At 39.5% G+C, this 21,280-nt stretch overlaps 2 protein-coding genes, 1 long non-coding RNA gene and 1 pseudogene across 3 annotated transcripts in view; 2 read left to right on the top strand and 2 right to left on the bottom strand.

The window, feature by feature from the left end:
* The first annotated feature begins 1,231 nt into the window (after nt 1-1,231).
* Nucleotides 1,232-2,582, top strand: LOC133520976 (uncharacterized; annotated as a pseudogene).
* Nucleotides 2,583-2,589: 7 nt separating this feature from the next.
* LOC133521027 (uncharacterized) lies at nt 2,590-4,431 on the top strand. The gene is made up of 2 exons (XM_061855747.1): nt 2,590-2,746; nt 3,981-4,431. Exons 1-2 carry the CDS (start codon nt 2,603-2,605, stop codon nt 4,122-4,124), a joined length of 288 nt encoding a protein of 95 aa, XP_061711731.1. The 5' UTR covers nt 2,590-2,602; the 3' UTR covers nt 4,125-4,431.
* Nucleotides 4,432-6,754: 2,323 nt separating this feature from the next.
* LOC133521031 (uncharacterized) lies at nt 6,755-8,535 on the bottom strand. The gene is made up of 2 exons (XR_009799856.1): nt 8,459-8,535; nt 6,755-7,023 (listed from the first exon to the last, which is right to left on the bottom strand). It is a non-coding gene; the product is annotated as an uncharacterized LOC133521031 (long non-coding RNA).
* A 4,855-nt stretch (nt 8,536-13,390) lies between these two features.
* Nucleotides 13,391-21,280, bottom strand: part of LOC133521030 (mucin-2-like) — an 88,874-nt gene continuing 80,984 nt past the window's right edge. The window contains exons 3-6 of the mRNA XM_061855748.1: nt 20,052-20,105; nt 19,239-19,418; nt 17,664-17,855; nt 13,391-17,287 (exon numbers count right to left, since the gene is read on the bottom strand). Of these exons, the coding sequence (XP_061711732.1) occupies nt 14,577-17,287; nt 17,664-17,855; nt 19,239-19,418; nt 20,052-20,105 (3,137 nt within the window). The 3' untranslated portion in view covers nt 13,391-14,576. The remainder of the gene's footprint in view (nt 17,288-17,663; nt 17,856-19,238; nt 19,419-20,051; nt 20,106-21,280) is intronic.

Genomic DNA, 21,280 nt, shown 5'->3' on the forward strand with positions numbered 1-21,280 from the left:
TGTGTTAGTTAGCCAGTTGAAATTTCTACAGATTATGTATTTCTGTTGCCGCTATAAAAACAAATACTAAAAACAGTATAAAATAAATATTTTTTTCCAATCTCGAGGTTCTCCTCCATCACCGAAGTTAAGCAACGTCGGGCGGGGTCAGTACTTGGATGGGTGACCGTTTTTATAGATAATGGTACGGTATAATCCTAATTCCTAATCTAAGTTATGAGGGTTCAAAATAACGACAAAGCGCTTCGAGAAAAGGTACGTGGTGCTCTGTCGCTTCGCTTTGCTCGTCTTGGTGGCAGATATATAGGACAGTTGTGTGACATTTAGATATAAGATAGTTGAAGGTACCGAACTATGAATGGTTGCATGGTTGGAATCTATAGCAAGAGAATATACACATAAGTAAGTATGCATTTGAAATCATTCAAGTTACGTTAGCGTTATTTTACTTATAATATACTACGCCGCGACCAAATAGAAACACAACTTAAATAAACTGGTCGATCTTTCATACCAAATTGGTTCGAAAGCGCGAATGTGTAGTGACCGCGAGTCATCCACATACGGCTTGAGCCATCACTCAATGCTAGGCAAGCCTTTGGAATATCATGTGAGCGCATTAGATGCTCGGACACGGATGTGTATTTGACAAGTGTCGGTTTCGCGGCGACGTATCGTTATATCGACGTTTGATCCTATGCGTGTGGGGCCATGAGGGCAGCGGAGCCTTTCCATGGATTAGTCTAGATGTTTGATTTGCTCGTGAGGCGAAGTTATAACGGTAGTTACCTATGTATATCTAGGTTAAAGTGTGGTAACGTGTGCAGTGAGTTAACTTCAAAACGTTTTTAGTGAGTGGAGAGCTAGTTCGAGATTTGACTTAAGTCAAAAGGCAGAGGCAAGTTTTTTTTTTTTACAACTGTTGACATGCCTACTTATTGATTTATTTGAGTTTATAAAGTCACTACCTGTGAGTTCCTATAATTGGCTTCCTGTATCTACTATATTTTTCTATGTTAATGTCACAGCTGTTGGATCTTCAAAAAAAAACTACACCTACCTATGTAGAAAATACACAACAAAAAACCAAACGATTTTTAAACATGGAATGTAACGGAAACAGTCAAATGGATTTACACTAAGAAGTCATTATTATCGACATAATATACAGTTATAATTTAGAAATAGTGCTGTCAGAATCTTTGCTCCAGCAGCTGCAGCTGTTTCGTGCAAGGTCTCATCTTACGTTGCGATACTAAAGCTCAATTAGCACATACTCTCTCACGCTGAAATGTGCTTGACAAAATTTATATTGGTCTGTCTACCAGGATATCCTCGTGGCTAAACTTTACCAAATTAGACCATAAACTAAAAAAACAATATTTCAATTCATATTACTCATACTAATAACTCTACTCGGTCAATCATATCTTCACAAACCGACAAAAAAAATAAACAAGCTGTCAAATAACAAAACACCTTTCAACTTTGACATGTACATCTTCAGTCAAAGTTGACATTTGACCCGCTGGGATGAGCGCACGTTATGGCCCCTCAGGAGTTGCGCAGCGGTGAAAGTGACCGAGCGGGGCGTCACTATATCAGGCGTGCAGAGCCGCGCGCGCCACACTCCTGCGCACAAGGCAGGTGAGACCTTAGATCTTAATATTGTGACGAGCAATAGCCCATTTTTTATGTAATATGCATTTTATTGCTTTGTGAATGTGAAGTGCTGTGCTATGTGTGTGTTAATTGCGGAACATAATCATCACGTTTTCTGTATTTTGTTTCCTCTTAAGAAATGTTCATGAGATGTTTCGTAAGATGAAGTCACGAATTTGTTTAAAGACTTTAATGTAGAGAACGTGCATAATCAAAAGTAAAATCAATCTAAAAAAGATGAAACAACTCGTTATTAAGAATACAGTGATCATTTCATCAGTTGTGATTTTCTAAAACTTTGATAATTTGTGGCAAATTTTACTCCCACTATCAATTAGGGTTCTAAGTGTTAACCGCCATTTTAAACAACACATGTTTTCTCACATTGTTAACATCGATTGATTGTAACATTCTAAAGGTTTTTATGGACACAGAAGTGACCGACTCAAGTCTCCATACATACATAGCATAAATTACTCGTAAAAATCTTTATTCTAACATAAATTATGCTAGACCGAGGATAATTGGATCAAACTAAAACAAATATATTGAAATTTAATATATTACTTATGTACTCGTAAGAAACATATTTACGGGGCAATTTTAATATGATCCGTTTTCCCTGTGATCCAACTCACGTCGGTCTACCCTATATCATAATTCACCCATTATAATCTACTACACGGCTGACTCACGATTCTAATATTGAAAATACAACTGATTGTAAGGATGAGATAATCTTCCCTAATTCGCAGACATACCATATCCCCAACCAACATGCAGTCCTTCGTAGTGTGCCTGCTGGTGCTCGTGGCCTGCGCTGCGGCTGCGCCCCAGAGGGAAGGAGCTGCCTTCTCCAAAGAAGCCATCAAGCAGGCACAGAACACATTCCTCATCCCTAAGGATGCAGAGATCCAGAAGGTAATATAACAGTTCCAACATGCAGTCCTTCGTAGTGTGCCTGCTGGTGCTCGTGGACTGCGCTGCGGCTGCGCCCCAGAGGGAAGGAGCCGCCTTCTCCAACGAAGCCATCAAACAGGTACAGAACGCATTCCTCATCCCTAAGGATGCTAAAATACAGAAGGTAATCTAACAGTTCCAACATGCAGTCCTTCGTAGTGTGCCTGCTAGAGCTCGTGCCTTGCGCGACGGCTGCGCCGTAGAGAGAAGGAGCCGCCTTCTCCAACGAAGCCATCATGCAGGCACAGGACACATTCCTCATAGTCGATCAGTTTAGTCTGTATTTTGCTCCTGTGCTGTTATCCTGAGAAAATATCCTGGCTTCTCCAACGCCATCAAACAGACAGGAAACATTCATGATCTCTAAGGATGCCGAGATCCAAAAGGTAATATAATTGTTACCTGCGTATATATAGTCAGAAATGTGCCTAAGTAGTGCTAGTAACCGAAGGAAAGGAGTTGCCTCCTCCCAACACCAAGAATGCTGAAATCTATACGGCAATTTAACAGCAATCTTCATGTTTTCTGTTCCATATCCAGAACCTGATATCTAAGGTTGCTGAAATCCAGAAGGTTGATTCGTAAAAGACGAAATTTTATATTATTATTTTATTTAATCCAAAAAATAATCCATAACTTGAAATTGGAATCAAATATAGGTGAACCTCTTGAATGGAGGAAATGAAAGGATAAAATGTAGATTAGATTTGTCAAATATTAAAACTGGGCACGTTTAACGTTTCTAATTAATTTGTCCGTTACCTGAAGAAATTAGGACTTGGTACAATTTTTTGCCAATATTGCATATTTCAATCTTATTCATTTGGCTCGGATTCATCCTAATGACCTAATGACTTATTTATGACATACAAAATGTTAACTATAACATGTCTGAGTTCTAATGCTTAATAAATATTTAATAGCATTGCCATTGCGTCTTTTAAAAGGCCGCTGCAGGTTGGGATTTGCGAAACACTGACCCTGCTATGAGCTAGCATCATTTAGTTACCACATCACTATACTATTTAATATTATTGATTTGATAGCTCATCTCATCCTACTAAATACCTACAGACATATTTCGAAAGATTTACTTTAACTTATTCTTTAATAATCAGCGAATAAAATACTGAGTGGAAAAAACCTACACCCATTTTAAAGCTTTTAACCAAATAAAATTTTCCTGATGCTGATAAAAGTTTAAGTACTCACCGTACTTTACCGATTCACTCAATAAAACGACAAAGGAAAGATTTAAAAACCTTAAATAAATTATTTAAATATCTTAGCAAAAAACTACTTTTTTCATTAATCCGGCAAAAGTAGTCCCGTTTAAAAAATATATTTTATTCCATTAGGTCCAGGAAGGCATCGAGCTAGCAGCGTACGAGTCGATCCCCGGCAACCAGAGGATCAATCTCTTCGAGATCCTCGGTGACCAAGTCCCCTCAGAGGTTATCAACAACCTCCAGGGCCAAATCGACCAAGTCGGGCGCAACTAAGTCTATACTCCTACCAGTACGGCTAAGATGGTCGCCACTCGCCACTTTATCGTCTGTCACTATGCCTATCACGTTCTAACGTATTGAGCGCAAAAGTGACGCATGACGGGACAGGTGAAAAAACCACGACCATGCTACCGCCGCAGTAACGGGGAAAAAATGAAGAAGATCCAACCGTGCTGGTTTCAACACGAAGACGTTATTTATTGGTGACGCAAGTACAATACAGTGAATGTGATATTGTGCAACGTCTTTTATACATTTGTACATAAATTATATTTAAATAAAGTGGTCGCGCGACGTCCAACCTGCTTGTTTTCCTTACATAACTGCATAGAAGTATCGTTCTCGAGGAACTAGTATAAGTGTGATCTCCGATTACATATTAATGTTACGGATCTCGAGTCCAGGATAAAATGGTGTTTTATACATGCGCAGCAATAGGAATACGCGATCAGTTACTTACACTCTATAATCAATTAGTGAGAAGACAACTTACGTTTAATGGGGATCAGGTTTCCGAATCTGTAGATTTTTATCTTGTTTTTGATCCGGCTTTAAATTAATGATTATTAAAACAGGGTTGACTCGATCTTGTTTTTGGTCAGTTTAAAAGGTAGAAAAATGAGGACAGTCTTATGTAGATCGTTAAAGACCTCAACCAAGTAAACGTCTGCATAATAAAAACAATCGTTAGTAGAAAAAAGCGCCTTATGAAAACAGTTTGAACAATTAACCCCAAGACGTAAAATTCTTGTCGTGGAATGCCATTACAAATAACACTGGTTAAATGCGAATGCTTGTTGATTTGATGATGAGGTATGCTTATAGCATTTGAGGAGTTTCCTCAATTCTTCATAGATTCTTATCATCAGAATTCGAACCTATTTCCTACCTGGTTTTGGTTGGGTGAAGTTTTTTTTTTAGAAAACTACAAAACTTCTACTCGTTCAATTTTTTTTGTATAACAACATTATAACAATATTTTGCAACGAAAGACCCAAACATTCATCTTACTTGAATATTAGTACATGTTACTTGAATGATGTTACATTATTTTGGACTGCTTATGAATGAGTTTATAGGAACCTATTATATTAATTAGTTCATGTGGGGTAAGATGAATATAGTTTATTTGTCTCGGGGCAAGAGAAACAGTATGAGGATTCCCTTCAAGTGTTTTTCTTGCCCAAATGTTTCTTTTACCTCATTCCAAACTTATCTAAATTTCTAATGTTGCAACAAAGTGGAACAAACCACGAAGTGAATCGTTATGTGTTTTGATCGAGCCGTCGATGACATAACTGCCGTAACTCGCACAAAATGCATGCGCAAGAGTTCTCATCTTACATATTAAACATTTAATAGCGCCTGACAAAAATAAATTAAATAGACGCAGAGAATTATTTGATATGATGCCACGGCTTTTATACCATTAAGGTGCGACCAGACCGCAGCTTAAAAAACGGTCACGATACGGAATCGCAGTGACGCGTCGTATGCGTACCGTTTTTGACGCATGCTCCCCACACCGCTGCTTAAAATACGCTGACGCACCGTAAATTGATCTGCGTAAAAATCGCAAAAAATATTACACGGAGATCTTATGGCAGACACCATACCTGTAAAAGACGCAACTGATTTGCGAACAAAAAAGATTCGCGTGAAGCACGTCACTGCGATTCCGTACCGTCACCGTTTTTTAAGCAGCGGTGTGGGGAGCATGCGTCAAAAACGGTACGCATTCGACGCGTCACTGCGATTCGGTATCGTGACCGTTTTTTAAGCTGCGGTCTGGTCGCACCTTTACACGGTTTACCGTCGGCAGGATTTTTATGCCCGGAGTAGCATAGAAATGTTCTCAGAAATTTAATTTAGCAAACAATGAAAACATGTCAATGTCAAGGCCTTATTATTCAGGCATTATAAACTTATAAAGACATTTGTATATGACGATAATTTTATTAAATATTTTAAAATATTTATTCTTTAAATTTCTACTATAGTCTTGCTGATTCAATTGCATTAAATTTTAGTGTGAGTTTACAGAAAGTTGCAGGAATGTTACATTGTTCCTGCATTTTTGTGAATGTCGGAGAGATTTGCACATTGTAAGCCCTGAAGATTACTGAAAATGAAAATCTCGTTATCTGCTTCTCCATCGCAGGAATATGAAAGAGCGATATCACCGATCGAGGGACGGATAACAAAAAAACGATTTTCGTTTTTCGCTGTTGTTCCTCAGGTTTCATTTCACGGGAAAAATGTATGTAATGTTTGAAATAAAAGAAACATGAAAAAAAAATACTGACCAACTCCCAACTCCCGACTCCGGAATCTACCATCTTCGCTCCAGAAAAGAGAAATAAGTAAGCTTAGAGTGCTCACTCCATAGGTAAAACTGTATTATATAGATAAAACCCATTTATAATATGTTCAAAGCGAGCTATGCGAAAACTTATTTGTAATAAGTTTTAAATGGCTCCAGCTACTTAATAAGTTCAGCCATCGGGACATACCCGTCGGCAGTGAATATTATTTCTATCGTATTGTTCATCATACAGATCTACCTATACTTACCTATAATATATTTAACCCGAAAAAAGGTAGGTAAATAAAAAAACGTAGAATGAAGACAAAGAATTAATTAAAAATTACATTCTAAGAAATTATCACAAACACTGGGTTGAGAAAATACTCGTCAGTTTACAAATCAATCCTTCGCAACAGTCTCCCATTAATGAAATATTACATGCTTGTCCCAAGGTTTTGCATCCTCCGACGACCACCAACAAGACGGTCATCAGTAGACTCCACAGAAGGAAATGTGAAAGTCCCATCATTGTTCTTCGTTCCAGTCGCAGCGGCACAGCTATTCACAGTTAGCTTATTCTGGGACCTGTTTTTTTATAAAACCAATATTAAACATTTGTTTTCTTTTTCATACCTACCTACATAATTATATATATTATAATTATAACCGTAGGTACCTATTTGTAACAGTTCCATTAGGTAAGTACTTAGACATTAATAATCAACAACCAACAGCCTAGCAAAAGCTTCTACTCCTAACCACCAAGTTTGAAACAAGCTTCTGGTCGGGTCTTCGTCTGCGCGGCATGATGATGATGTTTATTAAAAATATCACAAGTCCTTCCCCGGGCTCGAAACTAACTCCATATCTAATTTATTTTTATCTATATCTGTTGAGCGGTTTAAGCGTGGAGAGTACTTTCTGTCTTATTTTCGCATTTATAATATTAGTAGAAATGATGCAACATTTAAGATTTTTTTAAATTAACCTTTAAGTAGGTGAAAATGGTGGTCGGCCTTATCGCCTAAGTTTTATTGTCCAAATTTCACTTGCCAACTGAAATTTTGCAGATGATTTACTTTGGGAACCAAAATTCAGCAAATTTTAATTATGATAACGTTGATTACTTGATAGAAAGGATAGCTAAGTAGATTATGATAATGACATATACCTAACATTTGGGACACATTTAATAATAATAATAATAATAATAAATATTATAGGACATTATTACACAAATTGACTAAGTCCCACAGTAAGCTCAATAAGGCTTGTGTTGAGGGTACTTAGACAACGACATATATAATATATAAATATTTATAAATACTTAAATACATAGAAAACACCCATGACTCAGGAACAAATATCCATGCTCATCACACGAATAAATGCCCTTACCAGGATTTGAACCCGGGACCATCGGCTTCATAGGCAGGGTCACTACCCACTAGGCTAGACCGGTCGGTTGGCTCGCCAAATAATTTAATTGACCAAATATTTATTAATACAATAACGCCTAGTAATTTGCGAGGAAGAGCGTCTTAGGAAATAGTACAATAAAAAACAATCACGCAATTTTTTTTGTTTTTCTTTGAGGCAGGTTGTCCAAGTCGGCCAACTCTCAACAAACAATAAAACGTCAATTTTTTTTCGTGTTAAAAAACATTTCTTTCACCATGCCTAATCAGAATACGATATAGGTAAAAAACTTAAGTAAGTCACCTGTTGTATATAGTTGTGACGTGTTCGAATAGACATTTGTTTTGTTTGTGTGTGTCTTTTAAACATGTATTGTCTATTTGAACACGTCACAACTACATACAACAGGTGACTTACTTAAGTTTTTTACCTATACTGAATATGTCCTTAAACTGGTTCCCACTATTTTTGTTACATCCTGTATAGTTAGTTCATCAAATAAACCAAAGACACCAGACAAAAAACTTCAGAGACTAAACAAATATAAAACCGTTTTAATTTTAATCATAAAATTTTATTTACTAATTTTATTATCACTTACGAACAGCGTCCAACACGCAATGAACGGAGCACGTGAAACAGAATTTAAACTATGGAAGGTGGAGGTAAGGAATACAATCTCCATGTACCAAAAAGTGTCTGTCAAAAAACCTTAAATAGGTGGCGCTACAATACCTAGAATACTTGAGAAAAAAATCTAATCATAGACAGCGCACTTCACTCCGTCAATAACGCCTAGGTTCTTAGCTATTTTAGCGCTACTCTGGAGAGATTTTGAACTTTTATTTATAGCTGACAGCAGGACACTCTTGCAACAGTTCTACCATTAGAGATTTCACTCCTTTTAATTCCACACTCCATAATGAATGACAGTATTCACTGACATGTCACTACCTAACTTGAATTTGTAGTTGATACGGTTGATACCGATAGTCATAACAAAACATTAACTGAGGTACTTGCGCCTAAGAAGGTCCATCGTTATTTTTATTACCGTAAATAAATAATAATAAATAAAATATGTATATTTCGTCGACTTTATAGTTGTTAATAACAAGTGGAAACAAAACAAATAAATTAAACTTAAAGCTGAAGATTAGGTGTTACAGGTACATTCGATTTTAATATTACTTCCAACTTTAGTCCAACATTATCCATCATTTATTTCGAACAAAGTCCATAATGTGTTAGTATTTAGTAACATGAAAATACTTAAATCTAGAGTTAGTACAAACATAACATAATGGGGCATGTGGCAACTTAGCTGGGATATTTTGGAGATTATAATTGGGCAGTTTTATTTTCTTATTTTTAATACAAACTTGCAGCTTTGTCCATCGTACATGGATGCAAAATTTTAACTCAATTACACTTATGAAAATGAAATTATGAAAGTGAGTAAGCTTAAGAACCGGACCATCTTAGGTGCAGGTACCTTACTTACTTTGGCATGTGACTTCTCATTTCTCGTGCGAAAACAAGATAGCCAACGAGTAAGTGCCACACTAAATGATAACTCTATGACCCGACAAACAGATAAAACCTGTGGAATCTTCATTTAGGTAGAAGCGTTTTAAAGCGCTTCTTAGCCTAGTCAGTAGTGACCCTGCCTATGCAACAGGAGGTGCCGGGTTCATATCCTGGTAAAAAATAGGCAAGAAGTTATATTTTGAAACAATAAACCACTGCGAAAATAATAATAACAATAATTCACTGCGAGATCTCTAAGTGGCTCATTATAGATAGAAACTTGAAACTTTCAGTATTACTCATATATATTATAGAAGTATGAGTACATTGAAACGGTCCTAATAAACCCAAGTTCATTGATGTTCCGTTCTGTTTTTACAAAGTTTCTCCTACTCTCTATCCAACGATCACTTCAATGGGCACCCGTATTTCATAATATTCTAGTTTCATGACTTTCATGCACAAATATTTTATGTTCCTACCATTTTGTACGCCGCAACTTGTTGCATTGCAATAATATTGCAAGGAAAACTATTAAGGCTCTTAACACACTGGATCCGATTCGCACGTCGCTCCGACGTCAACGTCATTTAGTTTTAATTATTTGTTTCTCCTATCACCAACTTAGAGTTTTCTGTTTGGTATGGTTGACTAGTAGATAATGCCTTCGGCTTTAAGCCGCCATTTGTACATAATTACTGAATAAAAAAACAACCGGCCAAGTGCGAGTCGGATTCGCACAGGAAGGGTTCCGTACCGTTATCTATAAAAACGGTCACCCATCCAAGTACTGACCCCGCCCGACGTCGCTTAACTTCGGTGATTGGATGAGAACCTCGAGATTGGAAAGAAATATTTATTTTATTCTGTTTTTAGTATTTGTTGTTATAGCGGCAACAGAAATACATAATCTGTAGAAATTTCAACTGGCTAACTATCACGGTTCATGAGATACAGCCTGGTGACAGACGGACGGACGGACGGACCCGGGTTCGATAAACTGTGCGACTTGTGCCGGTGCAGTACAAAAGGCACCTGGGCCCCCGTGACCACTGTGACCATTGTCACCAGATATTGAACATTATCTGTACTATTTCTGGTCAAACAAGTAATGTATTGACGCTACTTAATGTCCTTACCTATCGACCCGGCAATGTACAGAAAATTATGAGTGTCAGATGTTTATTGTCACTGTGTTGAAATAAGCGCCTGATATTATCTCAACTATTATATATCTCCTGCTGTTAGCTATTACTGTTATTACTTAGGTCTCAGTTACTTCAACAATTAATACAAAGTACCTACTTAAGTGAGTGGATAAGAAAGATTAGATATCGTGGTTTATATGTAGTATTCTACCTATCGACATTTGGCAAGAAGATTTTCTTTTTTAGCCTATTTGTGTGTCCCACTGCTAGGCAAAGGCCTCCCCTCTAGCTGTGCTGCCTGTGCTGAGCAAGGTCCCGCCAGTCCCGCTGAAACGCATCCAAGTCGTCCCGCCATCTCTTTCTCGGTCTGCCTCTGCCACGACTACACCGGGGATGCCAGCTAGTGGCTATTTTAGCCCATCTGTCATCATTCATCCGGCAGACATGTCCAGCCCAGTCCCACTTTAGCCTGGCGGTCTTCATCCCAACATCGACGACACGGGTTTTGGAGCGAAGCTCTGTGTTCCTCACCCTGTCAGATCTTCGGATACCCAGGATCCTCCGCTAAATATAGGGCGAAAATTCGGCAGCAGTTTCATTCAATTCATTTTACTTTACCTAAACAGGATTTAACATTATTGTCTATATTTTTTCTCTACCATGAAGAACAGCTGTAACAGCCACTGAAAAACGTATTAATTGTATACCGTATTTGCTGCGTGCAAAGCGAGTGGTGGGGGTAGCCAATACGATTACAGCGCATGCTACGGCTAAAAATGAAACCAATGGGGTTGAGGGCCAACGCGAAAAACGCAAATCAAAACGTTATCTGCCTTGCTATATCGTTCTTGTATATTCGAGAGACAGAGACGCAGATACAGAAATGTCGTTGTCGTTTTTCGCGGTAGAACTTCTGGCACGAGCTGGTAATGATTGATTGTTTTAACCCTTTGAACGCTTCGTCATAAACACAAACATCATCTAAACCCCAAAATTCCGGGCGCAAGGGGAGCTTTTTTAATCGTATGGCGATATTGTCAAATAGGCAAAGATACATAAAAGATTATAAGGCAACATCCAGGTTATGCAGCCACTGCACAGTTTCTGGCGTCAGGTTGATGAGATCATCTGGTCTCCCCGGGTAGGCGCGGAGAGGACATCTCCGAATGATGTGCTCCATGGTTTGGTCTCCGATGCCACAATCACAAAGCGCGGAGTCGGTCCATCCCCATTTGAGACGAAAAAGTTACATCGTCCGTGTCCAGTTCTTAGGCGATTTAGTCGGCACCATTGCTTCCTAGGGAGGACCATTCCCTTATACTTGGCTGTTGGGTCAATATTCACGGCCGGAGTTTCAGCTTGGTTCATCCAATCTTGTTTCCATAGCTGATCGGTGTCAAAGGTCTCCTTAGAAAGTTTTGCTGCCGCTGCATATACTGGTCGTCGGGACTAGAGCCTCGCTGCAGGTGGGTTGGTAAACTCTGGGTGAAGTGGAAGCGTGGGGCAGGATCTGATTTTTTCCGCTTCCCTCAACAGTGCATCTTCTGAGGTAAGGCGGCTGAATTTGGCTGAGCGCAGGAAGCCAAAAGCGGGGGGTGGATTTTACTGTATCCGTGATGCATCTCATGGTGGCGTTAAGTTTAGTGTCTACCTTGTACATGGGAACTCTCGAGCCAAACAGGTGCACAGTATTCTGCCGCGGAGTAGACCAGTCCCAAACTAGAACTAGGGGAGCTAATGTAAACCTTACTCGAAAATGTGTAGGTTACTTTGAATAGTTACGACGAAGTTTTGTGAATAGTAAAAACACTATACAGAATGGTGACTGCAAACCGAAATGTATGGTGGAAACTAGAACAAAGAAATAAGTGGATAATTGCCGTAAGAAGAAAAAAGTAAGTACCTTTTAACTAAAAACAACAATGTTAACGTAATTGGGTAGGTACTTGACAGATGTTGAATATTATAATAAAATTTAGCTAAATGGATAGAAAATGAGCCATCCATTATTAAAAAAGTGGAATTTAAAAATTCATATTTAAATTACAAAAAATACAAGGGTCCAAAGTTTAAAAAATATGTATCTATTTTAACTTTCAAAAAGAAAAAAGAAAATGGCACCATTCGATTCCTTACGTTTTATTGAAAAATAAATTGTATGACAACTATATACATAAACACAATACTTCAGGGTCAAAATAGCAATTTTCTAGATCTTCCATACATTTAGGCCAGGCTAATGTAATGTGACGTCACATAACAATATCATTTTGTTAGAGGCGTTTCAGTCGTCGCGTGCGAGCGTCAGACTTTAACTCTGATTTCTGACCTTTGTGTAGCTTGAATGCCATGAGTCCTGTATAGACATTTGATCCTCAGGAAAATCAAGATTGATTGACATTATTTCCAAAATACTGTCAATTGCCAATACCACCCTCGTCCAGAATTGTCTAAGATAGTATAATATCATGAGATTTCATTGAAATAATTATGATGTTTACCTACTTACTTCACGCTTGACAGTTGTGACAAAATATGCCTACAGTTGCAACACTTGCATCCGCTATATGGCGCCGTCGTTGTGCACGGTTCCAATAGGGTTGGCTGGTCGAAGTATATACTTTTACTTTTTGGATCGAAGTATTTTAGAATTGTCAACTTCTTTTTTAATTTTATGGCCTGGATGCCAAGCCTTTAAGCCAAATCTCATAGAACAAAATTAGACAAAGGGGCAAGCTATGATGGCGCCATTTACAGTTGCCAACCCCATTCTCGCTCTAATTCTTTTTTCAAACTGGTTTTCTAACGGCTGTTTAGGTACAAAGGTAAGTTGATGATGCCAAAAAAACAACTGATTCAGTCTGGTTCATTTATTTGTAAAAAAACAATAATTATAAATAATACAGTCAGCACATGCTTATTGCTCGGGAAAAGGCGACGTCTTCCGGAGCAAGAAGCGACGCCCGCGCACGCCGACGCTCATAAATATGTACACATTGCTGCACCTTTCATGGATATATGGAGCAAAATCGTGTACATGTTTATGGACTGCGCCGCGCCTGCGCGGGCAGAACATGATCGGCCTCCCGCTCGCCGAAACATCGTGATAGATCGAATCTAGAGAGTATTTCTTTAAGAAACCTTCAATTTTTCTTGGCGTGAATAATAGAGTTCAAATCGATGAGTAATGGTTTTTCGAATCGGCTAGTTATATTTCAATCCTTTCACAAAAAAGCATTCGATTCGTGTTAGAGTTAGCCCTCCAAAAGTTAGGCAAAACTTTTCCACACATTTTGTTTCACATGACGTTATGTACTCGAATTCCATAGATCCGGTCTGACATGATGATGCCTACACTTACACTAGCATTGAGCCATCCTTCCAGCAATCTCACTTCGACACCGACACAAAGTGCATTAAATAAAAACTATGTGCAATCACATTCATTCTAAACCAACTAGTTCTTACAATATTTCATAAGGTTGATTATATAATATCAAATTCGATTTGTACCAAATATAGTCCCGTGTCGCCTTGCTCTACTGGCTTTTCACCGAGGGAACTAAAACTAAGCCCGGAATGTCCATTCGAGGTTTGTCATGTTCTTTAATGCTAGCAGTAATGGCAACGTGGCGCGATGCCGCGCAGTCACAGGTTGACTAGCTTGGTTGCTTATCTATCATCACTTACTAACTCGCTCTCACTAACAAATAAATAACTTACGCTAACGAAGAGCTAGACTACAGCCCTCACGTTTGACACATCGCCGCGCCGTCGCGCCCTAATTCTACGTTATAAATAATTTGTCCAGCTAATACACATAAAATTCGGCCGGATACCCCGGCCGTCTACTTACATACGACTTGGCGGAAATTGTTCCCGCTCGAGAGAATTGACAAAGAATAATGAATCCTTCTGACAAGGTTTTCGTATATAGTCCTATTAACCTAGTAGTCTCTACGTTAACTTAGAGTTTCAAGAACGAAACTTACTCTAGAAATGCTGATAAGCTGAGGTTCCATCGATCGACGTGTGTGCAGCTCACTGCGCCGCGTAAGTTGACGGGTCTGGGCCGAGAGTCGAATCGGCTGTCGTCGTAGACTCTTCAGATGACAAAGCGCCCTCTGTGATCACAACTGGAGAAGGAGTCGTCTCCCCAGAAGATGTCACCACATATGTCGAAGCAGTCGCAATAGTCTGTTCAGTTGAAGCTTCAGAGAGGGGCTTGTCGTTATTCTTCTTCATCACGACTTTCGTCGGTCGCCTGTTGATCGTTGGGACGTAGGACTGAGAGATAATTTCAATGTCTTTCTTATCAGTTTCGTTCTTAGGCATGGAGTCAGACACATTATCGATGATGGGCCTGCGCGTAGTTGGTTCTATCTTGTCGTGCGGCGGCGGCGCGTCTGCGATGCTGTCTGTATCTTCGCCCTCTATTTCTACCACCTTCTGCTTATTAACTGGAAGCTGACTCTTAGTTTTCAAAGGGATTTCGGTGATGGAATTAAGATTAAAGTTACTATTTTTGCTCTTGTATCCAGCATTGACTGGCATCAGTTCCTCTGAGTCGGAGAAGCTGTTAGTAGTGGTGGTTCGGATCATGGTGCTCGGCTCGTCGGTGTGGACGCTGATGGAAGCCACGTCTCCCACCAAGTCTCGTAGGTCAGTCAGTACATTACCCTGTTTTCTATGCGATGAGTCAATAATGGCTGCATTCTTAACTTTTTGCGTCGGAGACATTTTAATAACTTCTACAGAATCAGTACTACTTTCTGAAGATCCGAATGAAAGAACAAATTCCGTAGTTTCTATATTCTCAAACGAGTTACTTCCTAGGGTAGAAGGAGTGGTCGGAGTCATCTTAGCGACGGTAACCTTCTCGGTCTCAGTTGTTGCCTTGGCTGTTGTTATTTCAACTATAAATGGAGTTTCAGTTGAAGGGCTTTTGTCTTTTAAGGCGCTTTCAGAGGAGTCATGAGGGTTTTGGTCACTGGTCTCAATCGGCAATGAGCTGAACTCAGTTTGGGCAGTGATCTCGGTCGGAATATTGGATTTAGTAACAGTAACCGTAGTTAATTCTTCTGGTGCTCTCGCTGTGCTGGTGATTATTTCTGAAGCATCTGGTATTCTCTGAGTAGTTTGAGTAGTTGTATCGAAGGGAGGGTTCGTGACCTCACTAGACCTGGGTACAACTATATTTTTGAATGTTGAAAGTGGTGAAACGGTAGTCTCATCTACGATTTTAAATGCTGGTTCAGTTGTAGTAGAGGTTACAGCTTGAGTAATTGCTGGTTGACTTGTAGAAGATGTCACAGTCTGAGTAGATTGAGTAGTATCAAAACGAGTATTTGTTACTTCGCCAGACCTAGGTATAATTATCTCCTTTGAAATAGTAGCAGCAGCAGTGTCGTCTATTATTTCACTTACTGGTCTTTTGGTAGTGAAGGTAAAAGTTTGAGTATTTTGAGTGGCATCAATCGAAGTGGTCGCTACCTCACTAGATCTAAGTAGATATTTATTTTTTAATACTTTTTGAGGAGTAGCAGTGGTCTCATCTAGTTTTATTACTGGACCAGTAGTAGTCGACGTGACACTTTGAGTAGAATCAAAGGATGCCTTCGTTTCTTCATTATACTTTGGTATGAATGTCTCCTTTACGATCTGTGAATCAGCTGTTGTCTCATCTACTAACTTAGTTCTAGTAGTAGTTGAAGTAGCGATATAAAGAGGTTCCTCGAAAGCTGTCACTGACTCTTCAGGGTCGTCTAATTCACCACTGATATCTTCTGGCACTGAGGATGGTACATTCAATATTTCAGGTGGAATTTCTGACCAAGGATTAAGCATCGGACTTCCTTTTATTAAGGATTCACTTTGCGGTGTAGTTGATGTTAATACATATGCTGTTGTTTCAACTTTTGGAGTTTTCGTAGTTATGGTGCTTGTTTCAATCGCTGGTTTTTCAGTGGTTGTAGTAGTGGTAGAAGTGTCTAATATATACCTCACTGTAGTTGTGGGAGTGTCTTTCGGTACAGACATCGTGGAAGTAGGTGGTAGTGTACTAGCTACATGTTGTTCTCCGTGCACGTTTGCGTGATCGCTATCTGCATTCTGTTCAGATATTTCGTCTTCATGAGTTCCGACTGGGGATAAGTCATCAGGAATCGGAGGGAAAGCAGGGTTGTGATCGAAAAGGGAAGTGTCCTCTTCTTCAATGATAGCAACTTTGGTTGTGCTGGCTGCTGGAACAGTATCAGATGTAATCGGAGGCACTCCCATACTAGCAATAATCGTGGGGATATGCGATGGATAAATTTCGCTGTTGATAGAATCCTGCGTCGACAGGCTAATTTTTGATGGAAGCAAATCCTCTGTATTCTTAGCCTCAATGATCTTTTCCACTGGTTTCGAAGGCTGTTCTGTAGGGAGTGGTGAAATTAGTTCAATGGAAACAGATTCCTTCGATTTGGATAATAGTTCAGTGCTGCTGGTCACGGTTTTGTCCGGAATGGCTTCCCGTGGAATGAGTGGTGATTTAGATGAGGGGTATTCTGGCACCTCAATGCTTGGCGAGGGCAGAATCTCCTTAATCTTTACGTCGGTGATGACAGGGATCTCTGACACTGGCGTGATTTCTTTAATAGTGATTTCCTGCTTGATGTTTTCTTTCGGAGGAGCTGGAGCAGCGTTAGAGGTGTCAGTCGTGGTCATGCTTGAAACCGATGGTAATAGTCCAGGGATAGCAGTGACTCCTGAAAGGAAAAAAATAACGGGATAAAACAACGGAGAAAGCCTTGGTTGATTGGAAACTTCTTGAGTGAATTAATCATCTGGGTATATGGAAAAAACAAAATTAGCTCTAATCTACCTCATATATCTTATGAACCATAACAACCTAATCTTATATTTCTACTCACGGACGACTACTAACTTTCAAGGATAAAACCAAAAAAGCCGCCAATTACTACGTGATATTTTAATGTTTATTTGGGCACAAAAGGTACATGTTTCTTATACTGGCAATATTAAATTCATAAAAACCAATTTCCACTACTTAATGGCTCATTGAAGGAAAACAAAAATAATACATGTAAATAGAGTCTGTTTTATTAGTACAAAGTTGTTTACCTCTGAGCGGGCAGTTGTCATACTCTGGACAGCACCGACCAGGGACGAGCCTCGGCTGGCAGTCATCTCGGAGGAAGCACGCGATGCGGCGGCACACCACCTCCCCACCCTGGCAGTAGCACACGCGGCATGGATCCTCAGGGTCCACCAGCTTCTCCCCGTTGCCGTACACGCGGCCCTCTTGCTCGCATTCTGGGAAACGCCGGCGATATCGTGATTATTGAGGTTCTGTATTTTGTTTCTCGTCCAGGGGACTAGATTTTCTGTGATTTGTAATTCTATTTTTATCTAGATTACTGAGGAAGTTGAACTAGTTTTTGCACTATACTACTTAGTCACAAGCTTTTTCTCTAGCGTATCTTAATGAATAATAGAGAGTTTTTAAGAGAGTCGAAATTACCTCACTGGGCATAATAAAGCCTAAGGCAGGTTTACTTACTTTCCTTTCATTGATTTTACTTTGAAATTGTAAAACAAAGTATATCTTTAACTCAGATAAACACATCTGTAGGTACCTACTTTCGTTCCACCAGCTTGCATCAGCAGCTAAATATTACATCATCGACCTCAATTATTATCGTTTTTAAACTATTTTTTTATGATATAAGAGGCAAATGAGCAGACGAGTCGTCTGATGGTAAATAATTACCGTCGCCCAAGGACACCCGCAACACCAGAGGGGTTGTAAGTACGTTGCCGGCCTTGAACTACTTATAATCCAATCGAGTTAACATAAATTACGGTCGCTGTCATGACGTAGACAAAGCAAAAGTGCCAAACATTAAGAAGCAATACCAGCTAAGCTCCCTCTCAGATTTGAGAATTTTAGGTAAATATCTCCGTCGCGATAACGGGGGTGGCTCCTCAAATTAGTACCATAAGGACAACTGCAGCTTAGGTGAAAAATCTTGCTTAATAATCTGAGTAATCGAGGTTTCGTTCCCGACATTTTCCTCCTCCAAAACAACCAATCGTAACAAAATTTTGGGAACAGAATGAGAAAGCAATTATCTGTGTCTGACCGTTTTGATTTTTGTGTTTATTGTCGCCGATTTTGTATCTAGGCGTCTAATTACGACTCATTCATTTGACCGTTTTAGCGCTTTTAAAAAAAAATACCTAGTTCTTGCAAAATCTCTACTGGTAATATTGAATTCATATAAAATATTTATCTAGGGCCAAAACCCAGAGAAGAAAATGTCGAGAACGTTCGTATGGAAACATTACCACCCATATTTCTTCTTAAAGGCTATTACAGTCGCGAACGTCCAGCTGAGCGGAGCCATTGGCGGGGCGTGAAGCGTGCCGTCAAGCCTCAAAGGGATTTGAGCTGTTTGCACTAAAACCGCTTGCAAACTTCCAACACCAATACTCACCACACTGATCTGACACACGGAAGACTAATAGACTCACAGCAATGATCATGTCGGTGCAGCGCCTTGCAACCTGGACGCGGCTCGCAGCGGCAGCGCTCCTGCGCGCACTGCTGCAGTGTGCAGTGCAGCACTCGCGTGCCATCGGGCCGTGAACGTGTCACCCAGCTTATAGACTACAGGTTGGAATACCAATACTAACCACACTGATACGTAGGACAGCAATGATCAGGTCGATGCAACGCCTTGCAGCCTGGACGCGGTTCGCAGCGCTCCTGCGCACATTGCACGTTGCCCGCGGCGCACGCACAGCGCTCGCACGGCGTCGCACCCGTGAACGTATCACCCGACATGTACACTACGTCGCCGAGAACGCAGCTCCCTGAAATACCGAGAATGCACGATCAGGTTGAGTTGCAGAACGGTTAAAGAAAAGTAATTGTCTCGAAACTAAGGACGACGCACTCCGCGACCAAATTATTGATCAACATAACTCTAACTAGGGAATTAGGGTACACGTTCTGCGTTGATAAGAAATCACAGCGTCATAAAAAGGATACTAAAGACGGTCAGTCTGCAAGACCCCATTATTTTTTAATGACAATGTGACGTTCATGGTTGTGTAGTCAAATTACTGGGGGTCTAGCCAAGATGAAAATCGTTCGCAGAGAAACCAAACGCTATCAGTCCCCCTGTAGAGTCTAGAGCTCTATTTAAGTCAAGTCAAAACATTCTTCATCGCTACTACTACAAACACAATAAACTACTAAACACACTCGGATGACTCGAATAGTCATTCAATTGTTATAGAAATGTATCCCGTTATTTGTTTACTGGTACTCCTATTTTTCTTTTTCTTCATAGGGAATATTAATGATACGTATCCTTCATAATATTTAAAAATATATATATATATTCTCAAAATCAAACTGTGACAGGACTCAGTCAAGCTGTACTTTGGCTAAAACAGTATTTCCTAATAAATATATTTTCTTGTAAAAAAAAACCCGCTCACCTTCCTTCAATCCGACGTCTTCACTGGTCACATTTGGAAGCGGCCCCAGCGGACCTGCAACAACAAAAGCATTCGTCAGCCATTGCCCTAAATACCTCCGGGATTACCCCAACCCCCCAACCTCGGCCAATCGGGCTGATGGAAGGCTTATCCTGTGTAGTTGATTCCCCAACCAAGAGCGAGCGCGGGGACCAGAATGACATGATCTCCATATTCATAACCAGATATCGGAATATTGGGACATAATTTAATGACATATATCGATATAGGTCCCTCTCTGTCATTAAATATTTACCTCAAAATTCCGATGTATATTCAAAACGGCCTTAAATCAATGGCAATCGTCAATGTGATGATACGTTCGACATCCCTGAGAACATCAGTCACGATGGAATCAACGTAACCGACTTCAAAAATATGCGGAAATTATCAATTCGACCGTATTGCTTTAGTGTGCTACCTCAGAACTCCATTATTTCAGAACCGATACCATAATACCATATTGATAATTCCGATCAAATAAATGCGCCCGTTTTTGGTTTTCTAAACTTCATCGATTATGCCAAACATAAAAACAATAAAAATATAGATGGATAAAGCAAAACAATAAAACACGATTAATTACATAGCGAAACAATCAATAAGTTGTTTCAATTGAGCGTCAATCAAAAGTTCTGACAAGAAATCGTCAATCGCATATAATCGTCTCAAAGCCACCTTATACATTGGTTCATGTGAAACGACTCGCCCTAAGCGATTGGGAGAATATCCCCGAGCCTCCAATTTGCATTGGATTTAATCAAATGCCTAAACGGTTGGCGTTGATTGAACTCATTAGCGCCATTAGACCTTTTTTGCGAGCTTTGCCAGCTTTAGAAAATGGGCCTCAAGCGGCTAATGCGAAAAGTTTTAGCAATTTAAAACAGCCCTAAAAGATCGAAGAAAAAATAAAAGTATACTTGGTAGTATACTAGTAGGTACATTTTAGCTTTGCAATCTTGTAATAATATGTTTTCAGTAGGTACTTAAGGAAACCTAGATATAACTGGAATAAAGCTCATTATACGTAATGAGCAATTATTAACTCCTTTAATCTTTTGTTCAATACAGAAATAATACAATACTATACTATAGTCTTCGCAAACAAATAATTACGCTTTCTACTCCGCTTGTATATTTACATAATAAACATTTACATATCTATGGACGTAAAATAAGCAACTACATTT

The sequence above is a fragment of the Cydia pomonella genome, chromosome 9 (assembly GCF_033807575.1).
Source record: "Cydia pomonella isolate Wapato2018A chromosome 9, ilCydPomo1, whole genome shotgun sequence".
NCBI lineage: Eukaryota > Metazoa > Arthropoda > Insecta > Lepidoptera > Tortricidae > Cydia > Cydia pomonella.